The 20,571-nt window shown below is 42.5% G+C and overlaps 2 protein-coding genes across 2 annotated transcripts in view; both read right to left on the reverse strand.

The window, feature by feature from the left end:
* Positions 1–3,716, reverse strand: part of eif4e3 (eukaryotic translation initiation factor 4E family member 3) — a 6,894-nt gene extending 3,178 nt beyond the window's left edge. The window contains exons 1-3 of the mRNA XM_072696688.1: positions 3,351–3,716; positions 1,256–1,328; positions 97–191 (exon numbers count right to left, since the gene is read on the reverse strand). Coding sequence (XP_072552789.1) covers positions 97–191; positions 1,256–1,328; positions 3,351–3,529 — 347 coding nt within the window. The 5' untranslated portion in view covers positions 3,530–3,716. The remainder of the gene's footprint in view (positions 1–96; positions 192–1,255; positions 1,329–3,350) is intronic.
* Positions 3,717–7,375: 3,659 nt separating this feature from the next.
* Positions 7,376–17,157, reverse strand: rybpa (RING1 and YY1 binding protein a). Its single transcript, XM_072696397.1, has 5 exons — positions 16,967–17,157; positions 16,289–16,414; positions 10,074–10,646; positions 9,830–9,922; positions 7,376–8,816 (listed from the first exon to the last, which is right to left on the reverse strand). The coding sequence occupies exons 1-5, from the start codon at positions 17,092–17,094 to the stop codon at positions 8,567–8,569; spliced, it is 1,170 nt and encodes a 389-aa protein (XP_072552498.1). The 5' UTR covers positions 17,095–17,157; the 3' UTR covers positions 7,376–8,566.
* Positions 17,158–20,571: the final 3,414 nt, after the last annotated feature.

The raw sequence follows: 20,571 nt of genomic DNA on the forward strand, positions 1-20,571 counted from the left end.
ACGATTAAAAACAAAAAAGGCTGCAGGGCCATAAAATACTTTCACCGCCGTCTCAAAACAATTAAGTATAAAATTGAAGATTTCAGTTCACTTTACCATAGTGGTCTTCGTTCTCCTCGCATCAAGTGGTAGCTACACCTCAAAGGGAGGTATGACACTGTGGGTATATTGTTGTACACACTCCAGAAGCTCTGTTTAAAAAGGAGAGAGAAGAAAATGTGTGTTTAAATTGTGGAACAAAAAAAACTTTGAGACATAATAGAGAGAACTGCCGTATATTGAGAACTGGGTGGTTGAGCAGTGAAGTATGTTTGTACTGGTGATGTACTGAATTGGTGTCAACACTGGCCTTAATAAACAAGAGCCCGACCTTTATGGAAAATTATGGTCAGTACAGATTTTAAAAGACTAAAAATAACCAATTATATCAGCCATTATATTACAATATTTAGAATGTAATGTCATTTTCTAATTAGAAACAGGGCTTTCCTGACAGATATTACATTTCCTAAACTGAATTTTTTTTTTATTATTATAATAACACTGGGGGCAGAGTTACCCATAATTCCTTCAAGTTTTGGTTTCTGCTCATTACCATGTACCTTTTATTTTTTGTTTTATGTGGGGAAAAAAACCTCTTTGAACATTTCGCTACTGCTGAGTTGTTCACAAACGATAGGAGGTAGAAACAAAGTTCCAGTTTCTAGTGTTGAAATCATTTACTCATTTACAATTATTATTATTATAAAATCAAAGCATTAATGTAGTGTATTACACGTCCCCCAAACTTACTGTAAATCAATGGCACTTAGTGTTTTTAGCTAGATTAAATCAATTTAAATCCAATCAAATCAAGTTTGTTGTCACATCACATTAACACAGGTGTAAAGGTGAGTAAAAACGTAGGTGTAGAGTCTATCACCATAGTAAAAACACAAATATATACAAAATAAAAATACTAAATATATACATATTATCTGACATATACATTATTGACCCATTTAAAATGTACAGTTTTAATATATATTTTGTGAAATGTTTACATTACTATTTACATTTAGACACTGGATAACGTGAATTGTAGCGTAAGTGGGGAGAGGTCTTTGGTGGGTGCAGTGTGACTGAGCAGTTGGTCACATGTCCAAGTAACTAAGTGCAGGGAGCAGAGTGTGTTTGCATGGGCTGAGAGACTGGAACAGTATGAAGTATATTAAAAGCTCCGCTTTGTGAAGAACGTGAATTTTATAGCACCTACCTGAACCGTCTGCACCGTGTAGATCTTTTTCAGATTTGATTCGCACTCTGCTGCTGTAGTCCCTGGTAATGACCTGGTAATGGGAGATATGCAGAAACACAGAGATGTATAATCATAAGAAGAATTCAGTGTAGCATTGCTGAAGCACGTACAAGAAGACAATTAATCACTCCCTTTAGACTTAAGCTCATACAAGGTATTTCATGACATCACCCCTGCATTAACTGCCATCAACTGGTGTAACCAGATCAGCAGCACAATTTGTCATGACTTGTTTTCATATATGTAACATATAGGTCAACATTTATGACTGCACTGCAAACTGTCCTCAATAAACAAGGATTAAAAGCTGTTCTGTTCAGCACTAAGGGCAGTTCATCCAATAAACAAACAGGACTTCAACCCCTGCCATTTAACAACCTGCCATTTAAAGTAACATGAAGTTAAATGCTCAATCTACGTAATCGGCAGTGTTATGTGGACGTTAGTGCCTTGATTTTACATGTGGTAGATGCAGAAATAGGCAGAACACAACTCAACCTACTTCATCAGCTCTGCTACATACATGGCGTTGAAAAAGGGCACACAATTGAAGATTTCAGAGCAGTGTCCCTGAATTATCATACTGTGGGACTACTATGTTGCAACACAGACTGAATACAGGAACAACGATTAAAATAGACTACAGTCAACTTACAACCCAAAAACGAGTAAACAAGTAAGGGGGAAAGTTTACAGATTTCTTGTTGGATGGGCTTTAACATGATAATGTCATAACGTAGCTGTCTAAACAAAATATATATAATAGGTGCTCATAGGTACTCACCAGTTATGCCTTACCAAGTGCCAGAATGTAAATATCAATGTATAAAATCTATATATATTGAAAGCTGTTGTGTATACACCAATCAGCCATAACATTAATAATTTTGAGTAATATAGCTACAGATCTGACCATTCGAGGCATAGACTCATAAGTTGTGAGGTGGGGATCCATGGATTGCTTCAATAAACCTTAGGTGCCCATGACCCTGTTCCAAGTTCACTGGTTGTCCCTTCCTGGAGCACTTTTGGTAGGTACCGACCACCGCATACCAGGAACAAAAACAAGACCTGCAAGACCTGCTGTTTTGGAGATGCCCTGATCATGTTGTCTAGCCATCACAATTTGGCCCTTGTAAAAGTGGGTCAGATCTATGCTTGCCTGTTTTCCTGCTTTTAACACCTTCATCACCTTCAAGAACTGACAGCTCACTTGCTGCCTAATATATATATCCCATCCCAGGACAGAGGCTGCAGTAGATGAAGAAAATCAAAGTTGGCTGATGGTGGTGATAATGTTATGGCTGATCGAGGTTTCTACTGTGTTTTATTGGGTATGTATTGTGCATTTACGACTGCAAAAGACCTTGCAATCACCTTTACATCCATGTTGATATGAGGTAGTAGTGCTTGGTCACAGCAAAAGCAAAAAAGTGACCTGATCTGATTTGATCTTGCCGTTTATAGCTAGCTACTTTATTAATGCACTTAGCTATTAGCTTTATATGCAAGCCTTCCATCCAGTTCAAGAGAAAGTAATAATACATGCTGGTTAAATAATAAGCTTGGGTTTTCTGTTTCGCTCTGAAGCAAATAAAGAAATAGATCCGCCAGGTTGGCGATTAAGGGTCGAGGTGTTCAGGGGACGCGACTCGACCTACTCCACTAATGTCGCTGCTAGCTAACACGGAGGGCTGCGGGTATTTGACTCGCCACTGAACTCAGTATCTACAAGTTAAACGTTCACGAATTCCGCTGTTTTGCCCTTTCTGCTACACTAACAAACACCAAGCACAGTAAAGCCCTAATAGCTAGAAGTCTAGCCAGCGATCTAGCTAGCTCGCTACCTCCAATGGCTTGGCTAGCCTAGCCTAGCTTAGCTAGAGATAGCTAGCTAAAAACATTGGCTCGCTTTTGAAGCCCCCGGGCCTCCACAGCGAACCTTTGTTAGCAGACCTAGTGGAGAAGAACTAGCGAGCAACTAACTTTGTTTCGCTGCCGAAAGCCCTGAAAAACCCTAAAAGAGTACCGTCAGCCATGAACGACCCCTTACCTATCGAGCCAGAAAGTCCAGGGCGAGTGCAGAGGGAGCGAGGTTCCGTCCTCGACGTGGTTCGTGATGTTCTCCAGCTCCTTCTCGTCGATGTGGATGTTATTTTCGGGGGAGCTGACAGGGCTGCCGCTTTGTCTGCCCGCGTTCAGCTGCAGGTTCGGGGCTGCGGGGACCGCCATATTTCTTGCACTTAGGACCGATCAGCCGTTGGGGATTTCGCCGTGAGACCGACTTTTAATGACCACATCCGAAGCGAGCGACCTTTCAGTGGCGCTGACTCATGCGCCGCTCGGCTGGCCAGTCCAGCGCGTCACCCGCTCAACAACAACAACAACAACAACAAAGGCGCGCTGGATCAGGAGTCAGCGAGAGTCGACTCAGGAAGGAATCGTCACTGAACTGCTTATTTTCTCTGAGTCAACCGAACCGATTCACCCCACTGATTACAGCTTTAATGGCGAATCTACGCACGGTTTATTGACCGGATGACGAGCGCTTGTAATAAAAGTACTGAAACACTACACTGTAAAAAAAAAGAAAAACTGACCCCGTAAAGTCCCATATATTTGTTTTTGAAATTGGCGGTTCGATTCGTTTATATAAAAGATTCGGTTCGAAAAACTGACTCGAATTTCCCGTCAGAGTGAAGCAGGCAGCTGCAGGAATGGAGGCTTTCCAAGGTGACTACCAAAACGGCTTCAAAATATTAGCATGACAAATGGAATATACCCACTTCCAATGATTTTTATATACATTTTTAAATTTATTTGTAATTAATTAACAAATAAAAAACACGAGGGGCCCATGCACCAAATTATTAAAAATGATTCGTTGAAGAACAAGCTGACTTATTATTATATTTATTTTACGAAAGTAACGATAAATGCATAAAGTGGTTCAATTTATTCAAGTAGGCTTGAACAGTTCACTTCTACAATATATGAATAGCCAAATAGACAGTGCAGTCACTACTGTCCTATTCTGTACTATTCTGCCAAAAACAATTTGTACAGTTTGTTTTTATTCAGGGTGTTTGCACAGCATTTTATTTACATAAGCCATCTTTTAGTGTTAAGATGCGCCATCTACAGGCGGCAGAGTGTAACTGCAGCGCCCTTAAAGGTGGGATAAGAAGCTGACAAGCCAACTTCAGCCTCATTGACCAGCTTGAATCAGAAATCGTGTTAACTTTGGCAATTAAGGGAAAAAATATTTAAGGTTTTTCATTTTCTTCTTTTTCATTTTCTTTCAAGTCTTTTTAGAGATATCAGAGTTTTTTTGCGTGGCAGAATCAGTATGCAACAAGGTGCCTGGTTTTGAGGTAAGGCTGGGCAATATGGTAAAAAATACTATATCACGATATTTAAATTCATTTTTCACGATATTTATCACAATAGACTAAATACATCAATAGCAAAAGACCTCTTCTTAACCTCTCAAAAAGCCGTAGCCCGCCGACAGGCCACAAATCAATCACTGTGAATATTATCTGTCAGTGTATCTAAAGCATTACAGGTCCAATATAGGCAGCCAAGGTACCATATTAAAGCTTCAGCAAGCTAAAGAATCCTTTTCATTGATTTTGCCATTTTATCTTTAATTTATTTAAAAAAAATAATAAAACAACTTTTGTGGACATAACTGTAAACGGATCTAACGGGCAGACTCGCAGGATTATGATGATATTGTAATAAACTACTGATTTACGATCAAAAGAAAACGTTTATCCAGTGGAGAGAGATCTTCCTCGCAGAATCCGTCACTCATGCGCAGTGGCCTCTCCCACTCACTGACACGCCTCACACACAAACACTTCATACCACTGCATACCTTATGTTGTCCCCTGCAAAACAACATGTAAGTAATTCTCATTTTTGTGTAAAGAGTAAAGGGAAAAAACATAAAAACAAATGTAAAAACTCTCAGCTTTCCATCAACACGTCATTCAAAGCTGTGCACCAATCAGACGCCAAGCTCCGACGATCTCTGATGAGTCGGACAGCAGTGAGAGCTGAGAAAGATATAATAACAACATCAGACTAAATAAAACAATAAAAAAAAGGTGAAACTAGAACCCCCTGCCTCTTTTCTCTCATTTACTAGTGATTGCTCTTGATTTGGCACTTGAGTGAACAAAAAAAATCTGGATACAACTCAAAAAAGCCCCCCTATCATCCCCCCAATGCCCGCTAGTGATGCTATCGCGGCATCACTACCACAGCATTGGACACAAGCCATGTTCATGAGGTCCTGGGATCTCCACATCTAAAAACCAGTGCCTACATCTTTAGACTCGGAGGGCACGTCTTGAGTCCTTTACTAGACAGGTTAAGATGAAATGGCACATGAAACATAATAGATGTGAATTTATTTATTTAGACCCTTTTTCTAAATAAAGAGCACATATTTTGGTCCCAAACTCTTCTTTGTTGAAATGCCATTGATGCCAGTTCATGGTGTTCCAGCACTGAATTTCAGCTCAATCTGACAAAAGGTGGCTGAGAAACTGTTCTATTTATGGTGCTCCCTACTGACTAATTGGGTAGGCACTTGGTGGGCTACTCCAAAAATGATCACACTAAGTTTGGTGAGAACTGGCCAGAGTAGACTTCTGAGTTCTGCAGCCATAAGCTTCATTGTGCTCATGTTGTTCACAAAAATCTGCTTTTGGATCATGGTTGACCTCCAATCTGTGAACATTTTAACACTAATATTGTGAGGACGTCGATAAAACCCTCAGACTAATTCACTACATTATTTTGTTCTTGAACAAGGGCTTTTATTGCTGTACCATGGTGTTCTTGTATTTTAGTAAGTGGGGCTGAATAAAGTAAATGGGGTGTGATGTGGAACAACAAAATGAATTGGTTTAGGAGCTAAGAACCAAAACATTAAAAATCCACACTATAGCGCCACCATCTGGCCAGTTGATGTCTCTGCTTGTGCTTGCATGACTCTAATGGTGTGACTCCTGTGGTGTTTGGACCCTTAAAATATTGTAACTGGTGTAGAACTGGGTAGTAGGTGTAATAAAAGACTGAGCTTTCTCATATTATTTTTCCAATGTAATGAACCCTCAACGTACTTATAGTGAAGCAATGATTCTCTAACCTCAAGATCCACCTGACAGTCCACCCGTTTGCCATCCCAGTTCCAATAACTCAACCAATTTAATAAGAGCACTGTGTTGGGAACTAGGGCAGAGCAAAAAAAAAAAAAAAAAAAAACAGGTTATCTGGGGCCCTGACTGAGAACTACTGCAGTAGTGCTTGGTTGGTTGTGATTTCCAATGGAATTAAATGCTGTGTCACAGTATTCTCCTGTATTGAGCAGCGATTGGGTTGTAGAAGAGGACAGGAGATTGTATTTGATGTATGCATTTGGCATGATGTTTAGGCCAGTGGGTAATCCAAGTTTCTGACAACCACTTGAGAACAGACTTGGGGTTTGGAGGTAAAACAAATAAAACACACTGGCCCAGGCACAGATCTTCTAGAGAACCAAAACCAAACTGAACAGGCTACCCTCCTAAACACTTCTTTCCCCATGCTGAATTTTTAAGGAACAAATCAAGAGAGAGAATTTGTCAGTAAGATCTGATTTTTGCATCAACATTATTTTTGTATATCTTTAGATTAAATTTTGGAGATGGATGATGAATTATACCTGCAACCTATTGAGGACCTGACTAAAGGAGGTGGGATACACCTTCGTTCGGTCTATAGAACTGTGTGGGCTGGCTTAGGTTGTGGTTGTCTGAGAAAGGCCTAAGTGCTGAAACGTTTGTGTTGTATCTGCAGGTCAAATACATATATTGGATATTATAGGAGTGCTGTCTAACCTCTCTTCCCATTTAGGTCAATGTTTGAGCATGTTGCTTTAGGGTTAAAGATCTATTGCATGTAGAAGGAATCTTAATGACTTGGTGATGTAGGGCTTATTAGCAGAAGTAATGGCGGCATAGTGGTAGTCATAGTGGCCTCTACCTCCCACGATGGCCGGACGAAAGTCTTGGAGACGACGGATCAAAGAAATGTAGTAACTTTATTTGAAATGAAGACTAGGCTACAAGCAGAATTCATCAATACAGACTTCAGTCTGAGGAAATGACCAAGCAGCATTGAGAGAGAAATAGTGCACGTGATAATAGCTATTGTTTTAACACACGATTACTGGGATATGCCAAAGGTACAAGAAAGGAACTGTGTAAAATACAATACACCACAAATGAACAAAGGGATAATCCATATTAAGACAAGTATTCATTATATGTAACCATCTTTACATAGTAAATTAAGGTTACCTATCGTACACAAGAACAGAATCGCTTGCACAAAATAAATACACTAATAAAACATTTCATCTAAAAAGATCACATCAATAGATTTGTGATGCTTTGAGGCAATGATGAAGTGGACGAAGTTTTGATTGTTGCTAATAAAAGTCAAGAGTGTGACCACGTGCCACGTAAAAAGCTCTGCAACAGCCAATAGTTTATCAATAGCATTTGTAAGAATGCTTCCTAATAAACAGACAGTGGGGGTTGATTAGTGATAGATTTACAAAAAAAACATATCACTATAAAAATGGCTTTTGCTGAACATTAGCATTATTTTCAAAACGTTAATTTGATGCAGATGTTCTTAAAGATATACATGCCCATCTGAACCGAAACTGTTAACAACAACCAACACCTTTCCACTTGTTCATGGTTGGCGTTTTCAATTTTTGTAATTACTGTATGACTAACCTGTATGGTATTATTTGTCCTTATTATGGCAGTTCATGTATGCAGGCATTAATAATAATTAAAAAAATAATAAACGCCTGCATCTTGGTGCTACTTATATGGTGCTCTCAACTGTGAAGAGTTCTAACCAACAGATGCAGCGATCAAATATTGTTTGGGTGAGCACAGGGAAAATCACCAGGCAACTTTTCCAGTCGAGAAAAACAATTTGCAAAACTGGAGATCTAAGGCTCAAAACATACAGTGGGGTTCAACTTCTTCCACTCAATAATGCTGACGGCACAACATATGAATCTACAGTTCTTTCAGGGAAAAAAGTCTGTCGTACCACAGATCAGCGTGTGGCGGAATATCGAGATGTAAACAGTCTCCATGCATGACAATGATCCTTCATCCTTTTATGGAAAGTACAAGTTATATGTGTGCACTGTGAAAATGAGCGTGGGGGCCCTGGACCTTCACTAGATCACAGGACCTCATTGTGTCCAGAGGAGAGGTCTCGGCGTGGCGTGGAGGCGCGGGAGGAGCCCTTGTCCGTGCTCTCGGAGCTGGAGCTCATATGCTGCTGTTCGGAACCAGCGCTGGAGGTCACAGTGCAGGAGGAGGTGGACGAGGAGCGAGTCTTCTCCTTAAAGTCTGTGATGATGACAGTTACATTGCCCACTGTTATGGCCAACTGCTGAGCTGAGCTCCGGTCAATGTTCTTCAGCTTAGGCCTGGAAGGCAAGGGAGAAACACACAAAAATGGAAATTACACACAGATATGGCGTTTGACCTACAAACATCAACTTCCATTCTCTGGCCACTTTCGGAGCTACTACTTTATAGGCCCTACATATAAATGTACAATCACAAACTGTAATCCATTTGTTCTTGTGCGCAACCTGTCAGTCACCATCTCCTCATTCATCATTGGCCTCTGACCACAGGACAGATATTATTTGGATGGTGGGCCACTCTCAACACAGCAGCAAGTCAGACATGATGGAGCAGGCATACCTAGTCCTGGTGATCTACAAACTTGCAGAGCTCCAACCATAATAACTGATCAAGGAAATGAAGACCTTGAATGGGCATTTGAACAGTGGAACCAGATGTGTTAGATCTAAACTCTCCAGGGTGGATCTCCAGGGTCTAAACTGGCCACCCGATGATAGAGTGACTACACATGTAGTGTGTGATTCTGGTACCAGTGTCTTGAGCACTGTAATGTAGCAGGAGTTGCTGGCAAACAGTGGTTCACCACCCAAAACATCCAGCCAAAATAAGCTCTGTGGTCAGATGGCAGGGGCTTTTAGCATCGACATCTGTAGAGATGACAACTTCAGCTGCAGGAAGCAGTAAAGCATATTGGCACATGTGCAAAACAGCACTGATTTTTCTTTGTACAATTATCTTCTTAGCATCTTAGCGGTCATCATTACTACACAATGCAAGCCCTTACCGACCGCTGATGATGGGCTAAAGATGAAAAACTGTGTGGCAACTGACAGGTCAACGTCTCTAACTGTACACTGGCAAAGTGGAGCTTGGTAGGTGTTTCCAATACAAACAAGAGTGGCCAGTAGGTGACTTTCATGTGGGTTACTCTGTGTTAAGCAAACTAAAGGTCTGACATTAGACAGCATTAGCATTTGCATGATAATAAAATCATGTAACTGAATAACGCACTACTGTTACAGCAGAACTCTGCATTCTGTTGTGATTATACCTTAGGAGACAAACATACCTTGAAATAAGAGATCTGTTGCTCTTAGTGGTGGATTTGCCAGACTTCATGCTGTTTCTTTCACTAGGAGGACCTTTATGAATGAGCTTGGGCCTGGGAAGAATATGAGAAGCTGAATTAATTCAAGTCAATCAGCAAGGCAACAAAGAGATCAAAAATTTCCATAGACAACACATCTGAACAGTGACACACAGAGGAGTATAATCTCGGTCCACAATATCTGCTGCTGAAGCACATAACTTACTTTATCTTCTTAGCAGTAGGCTTTTTGTTCGGTGCAAGACCCTTTTCTTTCTCCTTCTGTTTGTCCACCATTGTCCTCTCCAGTTTCCCCTTCTTCAGTCCCTCCTTCTCGGCCCGCATCCTTTCGGCCGGCTGCATACCAGCTCCTCCTGTAAGAGCATGGTCCTTGTCCATGAGCGGCCTTTGTGGCTGAAGCTTGTCCATCAGTTCTCTGTGAGGGTTCTCTCTCTGCGCTCCCTCGTGCGGCAGCAGCTCCTGGGTTAGGCCTGCTCTCTCAGGCCTCCTGTCCACGTGGAGCTGCTGATGCTTATCCAGTCCAACACGCTCCTGTCGCCTGTCCTTGTGCATGTGTCCTCTGTCTGACTGGCTGCTCTCCAGGCCCAGCCTGTCTGGCTGGTCAGAGTCAGGGTGGACGCTGCTCAGCCTGTCTGAGTCAGAGTTGTCCATGTCGTAGTGGTCGTCGTCGGGCTGGTCTCGATCGGTTCTGTCCCTCCTCTCTTTCTTGGCTGGGGGAGGAGTGGCGTACTGTTGAGCTACCTGCTGGGCCACGAGTTGAGAGTTTATCCGAGGTTTCCTGAAGGAGTAATTAAAACATATGTTTAAAGAAATTCAGTTTTCCACAGATCATGGAAAACTGAATTTCCTTCGCTTTACTGTAGTAGTAGTAGTATTTAAACATTGATAGTTTCAAAACATAGCATGCATTTTCCAGGCTATCCAGTCCACATCGGGAAACTATTACTATTAAATATTTACAGATCTCAGCCCATTTACACTGCAGTACTCAGGAGCGTTTCGGTGCTGAGTGCTTTTTGATTGAGGTACAATACAAAGTAGCCAATCAGAACAGAGCTCATTTATCTTCTATCTGTCTTAAAGCTGCAGTAACAGCCTGTTCAATTCTATAAAGAGAGGAGGGATAAAGAGCTGTTAGAAAATAGAGTAAAAAAAATATATATTCTGAGCAGTTATCAGTGGTCAGTGGACCTCAAAGAAAAAAGGAAAGGAAAAGGAAATGCACTGTGCGGTCTTAATAAGTAAGCTTGGTGTAGTGTCTATTTACTAGAGGTCTAAATCCCTTGCAGACATTCATTTATCCTTCAGGAAACATTCAAACATCAACAAAATACCTTTTTATTAGATTAAGTTTTTTTCATTAATGAAATAAGCAGGCAATAAGGAAATACTACAAGTGTAGCATATTGCGAACCTTCGTTACCCAGACCACAATAAAAACTATTCATTTTGTGCTACTGACTTGTTCCTGTAGACTAATTATTTCCCACCATTACTCAAATGTCTAAGTAAAAGATACTGAAGGACGAATCAGTCAAAGCAACAAAAAAAAAAATTGTTTCCAGCTCCTGCTGTGATAACTGCAACAGCAAACAGCCTTATTGCCCCCCCCCCCCAAAAAAAAAAAAAAAACAGTTGTGATCTGAATGCAAGGGGAGGAATCTGACTGCTTTGTTTCTGCTTGTTGTATCCAAAAATGTCTGGCTGAGAACACTAAAGCCCTCCTGTTTAGCACCACAGCATATTCACCCTTTTGATCTACTCTACTGAAGAGCCAAGCTATTAAGAAAATATCTGCTTCACAAAGGCAACGCTGAACATCTTGGAAAGTGTACAAAAGAGAACACTGTATGTGCTTCTCATTTCAGAGGCACCCAATAAAAGCTATTTGAACAAAGCCGGCTCAGTAGAACAGCCGATAATACTGCATAAAAATATAGCAACTCTACAAAGACCATACAAATCTACACAGACTCAGCTAGATTTCTTTTTGGAGGCACATTTTTCATTTAAATGCTTGATTGGTTACCAATTGTAAAGCCTTCACTCTTCGCCTTCAGCCACAAGAGCATTACAGAGCCTGATCGAATTACAACGTGAGCATTGCAGAGCCTTACCCAATTACAAAATGACAGTGTTACAGAGCCTTATCAAATTTCTATGTGGGCCATACCGAATTACTACATGAGCCTGATTGAATTACCCAATGTGAGCATCACAGAGCCTTACCAAATTGCCAAGAGCGTTACAGCCTTATCAAATTACCACACAAGCGTTACACAGCCTTACAGAATTACCACACAAGACTTAATGAATCGCCACATGAGCCTTGCGTTCAAACCGGCAGGGACTCTCATGGCCCAGAATACTAGTCGCTCATATCCTCTTAGCTTATGAACTATGGTGATTTTTGCTTGTGGTTTCAGTAACGCCTATAATCATGGGGAGCGATTAGGTAAGGTAGGACGATTCTTAGGTCCTATGACTAACATGGGTTCTAAAAATGTATTAATTAAATATTTCAGCATGATTTTTAGAGTTGTGTGGCCCAGCGTAACATCTTTTCATGGGGCCCAAAATCTCTGGCTGTAGTTGCTACAGAGCGTGTACCAAATCAAATCACATACCTTAACACCTGTTTTTCACCCCAAATCAGATCAGTGTTCTCACCAAAAAAAAAAAAATAAAGAAAGAAAATCCTGGAGAAACCCCTGTCTATGAAGTTCATGGCCATTTGTGCAGGCAGTATGAGAAGAAACTGGTGTTTGTTCTGTGATCGCTGCCAGGGGCACCATTTCACAGTGACAGAGATAAAGCAATGTACCACCCAGCTCAGTTCCCACTGGAGAGCGCCACATAGCTTTGCTCCTAATTCGCATGCAGTTAACTATCTGCCCTGTCTTTCGTCACCAGAAATCATCAGAAACCAAAGACTTGCCAGCAGCGCTGTCGCATCACCGACCATTACAGAGCTTCTCTGAATTATCACTTTGCTGACTGATATAGGTGTGAATGATCAAATAGAATTCAGTTCTTTGCTGTAAATCTTCCTAAACATTAAACCCGCAGAAACCAAATTCAGAAGACTGACAGTCCACTAGTTCCAGGCATCAGAGGCATCTGTTAATACATGAAGCAAAAGGTGGGACATTCGCCATTACAACACGCAGAGACCCCTCAACGTCGGCCTGCATCATCAACCAACTGACATTTGTTTTACCTGAATTATTCCAGTCACGAATTGTCAAAATTTGGAATCTGAGTAAAGCAGAGCTAGAGCTTCCCACCGCTACAGCAAACAAGACTACAAGTAAAGAGACAGAGAAACAGCTCTGTGCGTCTGCTCAGGCACCTGAGTGTGTGTTGGTGAGTAATGCCCTGTAAACACTACATAGCAAGCTGATCACAGTGAGGGTCATTCCTCTAGTCTGTAATAGCAGCCATGACAAGTTCATCTTCTAAACAAAGTCTTATCCAGCAACCTGTCTAGCAGACAGCAGCCTGACAGCCTCACTTAATCTTCACCTACTTCTTTATAACGAAGAGCTATGAAGACACTGCTTGAAATCAAGGGGGACAAAGGTTAACAGGTGAAACTGTTTGTCATATTGCAGAACTGTAACAATATTCAACTATATTTTAGCATCAAAGCAACATTAGATTTGCTGTAACTGATTAATCTTCTTAACTACAGGAACATCAGTACTTAGGGGCATTATATAATTTGTATAGTGCATAATGTATATTAAACATATCACTAAAATTATCCCTAAATTTAAAACACTATTGCAATGTGCCATGGGGATAGACAATATGTACTAGCATTGGCAAACATTTTATGGCTGAATAATACTCTAAGCCTCTATCACACATGTAAGGTAATGCAGAACTTTTCCGGAGGAGCTGCATGTGTGAATGCAAATGTCCAAATCATTTGCATCGGACATCACCGAGACTTTGCACTGGTGGGCTGGCAGGATAAACTCTGGGTGATGTCTGAGTGAGCCCACATGCGAATAGAGCAGGTACTATTCTGGAGAATTCACAGCGGGTCATGCTGCACCTCGTGCACACGCTACACAGAAGCCGCCCCTTGCCTAAACCACACGGAAAATTTCCTGCAGTGAGAACGCATCAGACATGGAAAAAGTCTGGATATACACTAGAAGCCTGTTTAGACCTGGCATTAATATGCATTTTGTGTCCGGATAGTATCTAGATATAATTTGACCAGATTCTGTTTAAATGTGTCATTAAAATGCGTCCTCTGTGTGACTTAATGGAATCCGATTTTACCGTCCCATGTAAAACACAAAGCAATGCATACATATGAGATCTGATTGTTTCTCATCTAAAATGTCCTGCTCCTGGAGATTTAACAGTTTACAGGCACGGTAGGGGTTCTACAACAAGGTAGAACAATAAATGGATCTGGTATTCCCATAACGGCTCCATCAAAAATGTGACAGACTGAAACCGCAAGAGAACAAACTCTGTAGTACTGCTCATATTTACTGAGAGAAGCCAAGATCCAGTCATTACTTGTATTAACATTTTTTGAGACAGACCCATTTCCGCTTGCCTGACGGAATTTTGATCACAGAAAACACATTTCATTTACACTTGTATTAAATGTGGATGAGATCCGTTCCTGATCATCTCTGTGGTTTAAGTGATTCGATCGCAATCTGATCACAAATCGTCTTGGAGGTGTTTACACCTGGCTTTTTTCAAGCAGGCAAGTGAAATTCGAACACGATTTGATCACCAAAAACGCTGTCAATGCCAGGTGTAAACAGGCCCTAGATGTGTGAAAAGGCAACTGTGGAAATAGCCTGGACATTATTCTCAGCACATTTTCCAGAGCTCATACGTAAAAACAGCTATAGGGGTCTGCCAACATGCACCATGAAGATGTACACTAGGGGCAATTTCCAGACCAGAATAAACAGAAAAAGAACAAGGGAGTCCTGTATTTCTGTTCTCCCACTCCAAGTACTAATATTTGCTTAAGATTTTAAAGATGGCGTCTATATAAACGTCTACAATGCCATCACCCCCATGAGTTTGTTAGGGTGTCGTTCTCCCCCAAATGGTACCAGATAGCCTACCAGTGTTTGATTGAGGTAAACTCATCAGTGAACCCCATCTCTGCATCACACTGCAGACATGCCAACACACTTCATATATCTAGACAGAAATCTAGCTTTATCAGCAATCTAGGGTTGGTAGCAGGTGTGAGGTACATGTTTCATGATAGTGTTTTGCATCATAAACCCCAAAACTGGCAAAGCTCAAGCAGCACTGCCGCCCCCAGGACAAGTTAAACCTCTGCTTGAACAGTTCGATTGATCTAATCATCATCACAGTTTATACAAAAAGCAGTAATTGCCTGTCCTGTGTAAATCAGTGTAGTCTTTTATACGGCTGTGTGTGAAAAAGCAGTGGGCGCACACTAAGCGTATTGTGTGGCGCTTGCCACATGCATGAAGAATCACAAAGACATTCTGTTTTGCCAGCTGTGGTGTGCTGGGCTGTGCTGGGCTGGCACAGATCATTACGTTGGTTTCTTTGTAGTACACTCGGTTGGACAAAACCGGTTTAAAACTAATGTTGAGCCAGGACCAGGAAAGACGAGACCTAATGTGTCAAACCTAACTTGGAGATCCTGGAATACTAAACTACCTTTGTTAGAGAGGAAGAGCATCGCTGGATCAGGCTGTTTTTTTTTTCTGAGCTAAGAATGTAGTTAGTAATGTACTGATATTTAAGATATTTCTGTAATATGATAAGAAGAAACCAGTGTTGATTTTATTAAAAGCATTAATAGCCCACCCGAGATATTAGGCAACCTAGTTTTGCACCCCGTAATGAAAGCAATCCAGTATACGTGCACACACAAGCAACCTGGACATATATGTGTGTGTGTGTGTGTGTTCTAGGAAGAGGGGAGGGCTGTCGTCGTAATTCTGCCATGGCTTTCTATACACTCTAACAAAATGATTGAGCGTCCACCGAGAGAAAAAAAGGAAAGGAAAAAAAAGAAGAAGAAGAGGGGCATCTGCTAGCTCCCATCCTATTTCTGGAAATGGTGGATAAATAAAGGCCCTGTCCTACAGATCTCAGAGGCACGAGCCTCGTTTCGCCGCAGGTACAGCCTACTTCATGGCTGCCGTCCTTTTGTTTCCTGCAGGACGCCTCCTGTCCGAACTGTCTGAGGAGCAGTGTGGGCTCTTGGCTGGACCTCCTGCGTTTTCAAAAGCTCGTTTGACTTGAACGCAGTCACGTGACCCGAGGAGGCCACTGATCAGAAGGCAGGGAGATATAAATAAATCAACAAGTCAAACCCTTAAAGCTTACAGACGTCCCTGAACGAGCACGATGGCACAGATCCAACATGAGGCTGAGAGGAAACTTTACCTTGTAGATGTGCCTTTGCGCACATCACACATGCTGCATTTGAAAGCCTCGGCGCTGTTTTTGAACGTGCAGACGCTACAGTCCCACAGTCCGTCGTCTGCAGAGGGCTTGCCTTGTCTTTTTGGCCTGTTGGAGGAGGAGGAGGAAGAAGAGGAGGAGGAGGAGGAGGAAGAGGGGGGGGGGGGTCATAAACAGGATTTTCTTTTTAGCTCAACGTGTACTGTAGCACAAAAACACACACACACACACACACACACTTCCCAACCACAGCCCGCAACCTTTCCTCGTTAGTATCTATAACAGTCAAGCAGCGCCCAATCACCCAATCACCTCAGAGAGAAGTATCGTTAGCTAGCTTCAATTAAAGCTCAACTTACGACGTCGTACGACACAACTGTAGCGATGCTAACGGTATAGCGGTGTCTAGACATCACGAATACGAGCAGCCAGTGAGTAAAACACACAAAGGAGAAGCAGAGGCGAGGCGTATCCTGACATTCCTTTGTCTAAAAGTGGGAGCTACTGGGAATAAGGCAAGGCTGTGGGTCCGCCATGGCTGCGCTTTTATATCGCTATTTGAACAAGGACGCCGAAAGCCACGGAGCCTGGACGCCGTCGCGAGCTACGCCTTCCGCTACACGGATTCGGGGGGGAAAAAAAGCCGATGGAGGGGAGTACCTGGATGGGCTTTTCTTGTCGCCCATGCTGGGAAGCGGCGCGGAGCTGCAGAGCGGGTTCACACTGCGGGGTCCACACACACATACACGCACGCACACATTCGTACACGCATACGTACGTACATGCATACACACACGCACGCACGCACACGCACACACACACTACTGCAGAGCTGCTGCCTCTGTTGCTGCCGCTGCCCACCCACGCAGCGCGAGGTCACGTGAGCGACACCGCAGCCAATCGACGCCCGCCGCGCTGCGAAAAGAGCTGACGGCTTCAGGTTCGGGGAGCAGCGATGAGCAGCGATGAGGAATCTAGTTGGTTTACTGAACCAGTTCTTTCGACCTGGCCATTTTAATGAACCGAGCGGTCAACGTTTTTCCAACGTTTAACGTGTGCAACGTAATGTCTACTTGCCGAGCACTGTATCAGGAACGCTGTGCTAACACATCGTGGCATGCATTCCTCAAGATGTTGAAAACATTGCTCTGAGATTCTGGGACGTGTTGAGTTGATTGCATCACGCAAGTCCTGCATATTTGCTGCAAATCTCCCGTTGAAATCATCAAAAAAAGCCTTGCTCAGATTCAGATCCGGGGATGGGAAGACCACTGGAGAACAATGGACCCACTGTAATGCTCATTAAACCAGTCTTGACTTGCTTGGGTTAAATGGCTAGCTTTGTGACATGGTGCATCCATAGCTTGTAGAAGATGGGAGACTTGTGGCCATGAAGGGATGAACATGGTCAACAGCAATACTCAAATAAGCTGTGGCATTCATTCGAGCAATGCCCGATTAATAACAGACTCCCAAGAAGTCATTCCCCACATTAATGCACCGCCTCCATTGGCCCAGACTGTTGACAGAAGGCAAGTTGACTCCATGGATTTCAGCTACAGGTGTCAAATTCTGACCCTCTGACCCCATCAGATTCATCAGATAAATGTTTCCATTTTAAGCTGCACAGTTCTGGAGAGCTTGTGCTCACTGCAAACTCTCAAAGCTGTCTGTTCTTGGCTAACAGAAAAGGTTGTGAGGCTTTGCCATCGGCGGCCAGAATCAGAGAGAGCACAATTGGCTGTGCACTCTCCGGGTGATTAGATGGTGCCGTCTTTTAACGGGACTGTTCGAAGAATTGTTGGCCAGCATCTGTTAGCTGGTGCGATGGCTGGCTTTCGCATGAATGGGGGGAGATATGTGTAAAGTCTTGTTCTAGCCATTCTCCTCACGGTTGGATGTTTTGTGCATTCTGAGATGCTTTTCTGCTGACCACAATTGTACAGAGTCAATTATCGGAGAACTCCAGTTCTGAAAATCCCAGGAGCTCAGCAGTTCTAGAAATACTCAAGCCAGCCCATCTAGCACCAACAATCATGTTACATGAAGCTGCTGGCCCGTATCTGCATGGTTCTGTACACCTTATCATTGGCTCATTAGATAACTGCACGAATAAGTAAGAGTACAGGTGTTCCTAATAGAGTACTCAGTGAGTGTATACCTGTAATGCAATACTATAATAATTGTCATATAAATAATCATAATAATATAATAAATGTAGTGATTCTGTCCTAATTTGTGAGTGTTACTCATGTCAGAAATGTAAGAGGAGAAGCAGTGTAGGCAGTCTGCTTATGACAGCATCTAACATGTTGTGAACTGATCGAATGTCACAGTGATTTGCTCTGTCCTATGTAGGCCTATCAGGAAAAAATCCCAGGCTGAATCTCAGCACTTATCAATAACATAGTTCTCTACAAGCGGACAAGGACAACCTGAGGTAATGTCTTATCTTGTGGCTCCTGAAGCCCACTGCTCAGGGCTTCTGTTAGGAGACTATTAGAGTCTAATGAAGCGAGACAGCCTGTGGGATCAGCCTGAGAGATGTACTCGCCCACAAGAAAATGGCTGAGACACAGTAGGGAGAGGGATAAGGAATACTACAGTAGAACCATAAGGATAAGGAATCCTGCAGAGAGACAGTGCCTTCCCTTTTTTCAGGTTTTTGAAATGACTGGGGCAATTATTGCCTCTAAAACCTCTAAGTCCCCAGTCCCTAGTGCCAAATCTGCGCATCCTTCTTCATCCTTCTCCTCTGACGCCTGACACTGGTCAGCAACAGCTGTGGAGCAAAGCTCATAGCTGTATATTCTCTGTCCCTCTGTCTCCTGTACTACACCAGCGTCTTGTCTTGTTTCTGCTCGGTTGCACCATGCCCAGGGCCCAAGTCCCCCTTTTTGTGCTTCGAAACCCGTGCCTTTATAGGGGCTTGATTGTAGTTTAGCTCATTAGTTGTTGGTATGAAGATTCCTGCTTTGCAATGCCTCTGAGTTTCCTTACCAAAGTTGTGGTATGTGTTGATTTCCAGGCGTTTGTTGGTTTCTGATTATGGATCCTCCTGTTCTGAACTGCTGTAAACCTGATGCACAGCCACACCAGCTTCTGGCAGCAATCTTAGCTCATTCCTCATGATCAATGGCCTCCAGTTCTCTAATATTCTTGGGTTTGCTTGCTGCAACCGCCTTCTTCAAATCTCACCAAAGGTTTTCGATGAGGTTCAAGTCAGGCGACTGGGACGGCAACTCCAGAATCTTCCAGGACATCTTCTGAAGCCAAGCCTTGATGGACTTATCCCCAGAGATGCTTGGGGTCATTGTCTTTGTTGGAAAGTTCAATGACGCCCAAGCTTCAGCTTCTCCTAGGATTTCCTAATACCCGATTCAATCCATCTTGCACAGAACAGAATCCCAAATTTATTTCTATGGTTTTGAGCAGACTGGAGCCATCTGTTTTGGTGCTTTTGGCTCAGTGGAGGTGTACAGGCTTTGAGACCTTTAGCGTTCAGTATGCGCCTTACTGCGCAAACGGAAACCTCAGTGCCTGCTGACACCAACTATTGCTGCATGTCTTTGAACACCTGCCTCTACAGGACACTGGTGGCAGCTGGGGATAGCTGGTCCTCTTTCTGCCACGTCCAGTTAGTGTAGCCAGTGTTCCTGTGACTCTTAACTTGTGAACTCTGCTTTCAGCTGGATCTCTAGGAACCTTCAGTGTCTTTGCTCAGTGTCTTTTTGTATCCTTTACCTTTTTGTGCAAGGAAATGATCTCTTCTCTGAACTTTTTGGACAATTTGACCATATTTCTAACATGCAATCAAACGTCACAGACCAGTCCAGGTATTTGATGTGTCTTATCTCGAACACACCTGATGTGTAATGAAGCCCTTGATTTGCCACCTGATTCGCAAATGTAAGCTCCTATGGGGGATTCTATTCAAGGGGTTGAATAATTCTGAGACTGCAGTCGTCATTAAAAGTGTCATATTGTGTTGAATTGGGAGAAAGCACTTGTTTTATTAGCTGTTGTTAGCTATTTAAACTGTTCTTGATTGATAGGTATATTTTAAACAGCTGTAGGTTTTGCTAATGCTGTACCAACACCATTACAAGTTGCAAGTTACCTTTCTTTATACATTAAAGCTTAAAACGCTGGGTGAGTGACCACTATATGAAAATGAGCTCTGTTCTGGTTGGCTGCCCTGTATTGTCTAAAAAGTCTGGGCTGAATAGGCAGGGCTAAACTGTTGTAGGCTGAATGTGTGGATG

The sequence above is a fragment of the Salminus brasiliensis genome, chromosome 14, assembly GCF_030463535.1.
Source record: "Salminus brasiliensis chromosome 14, fSalBra1.hap2, whole genome shotgun sequence".
In the NCBI taxonomy this organism is placed as follows: Eukaryota; Metazoa; Chordata; class Actinopteri; order Characiformes; family Bryconidae; genus Salminus; species Salminus brasiliensis.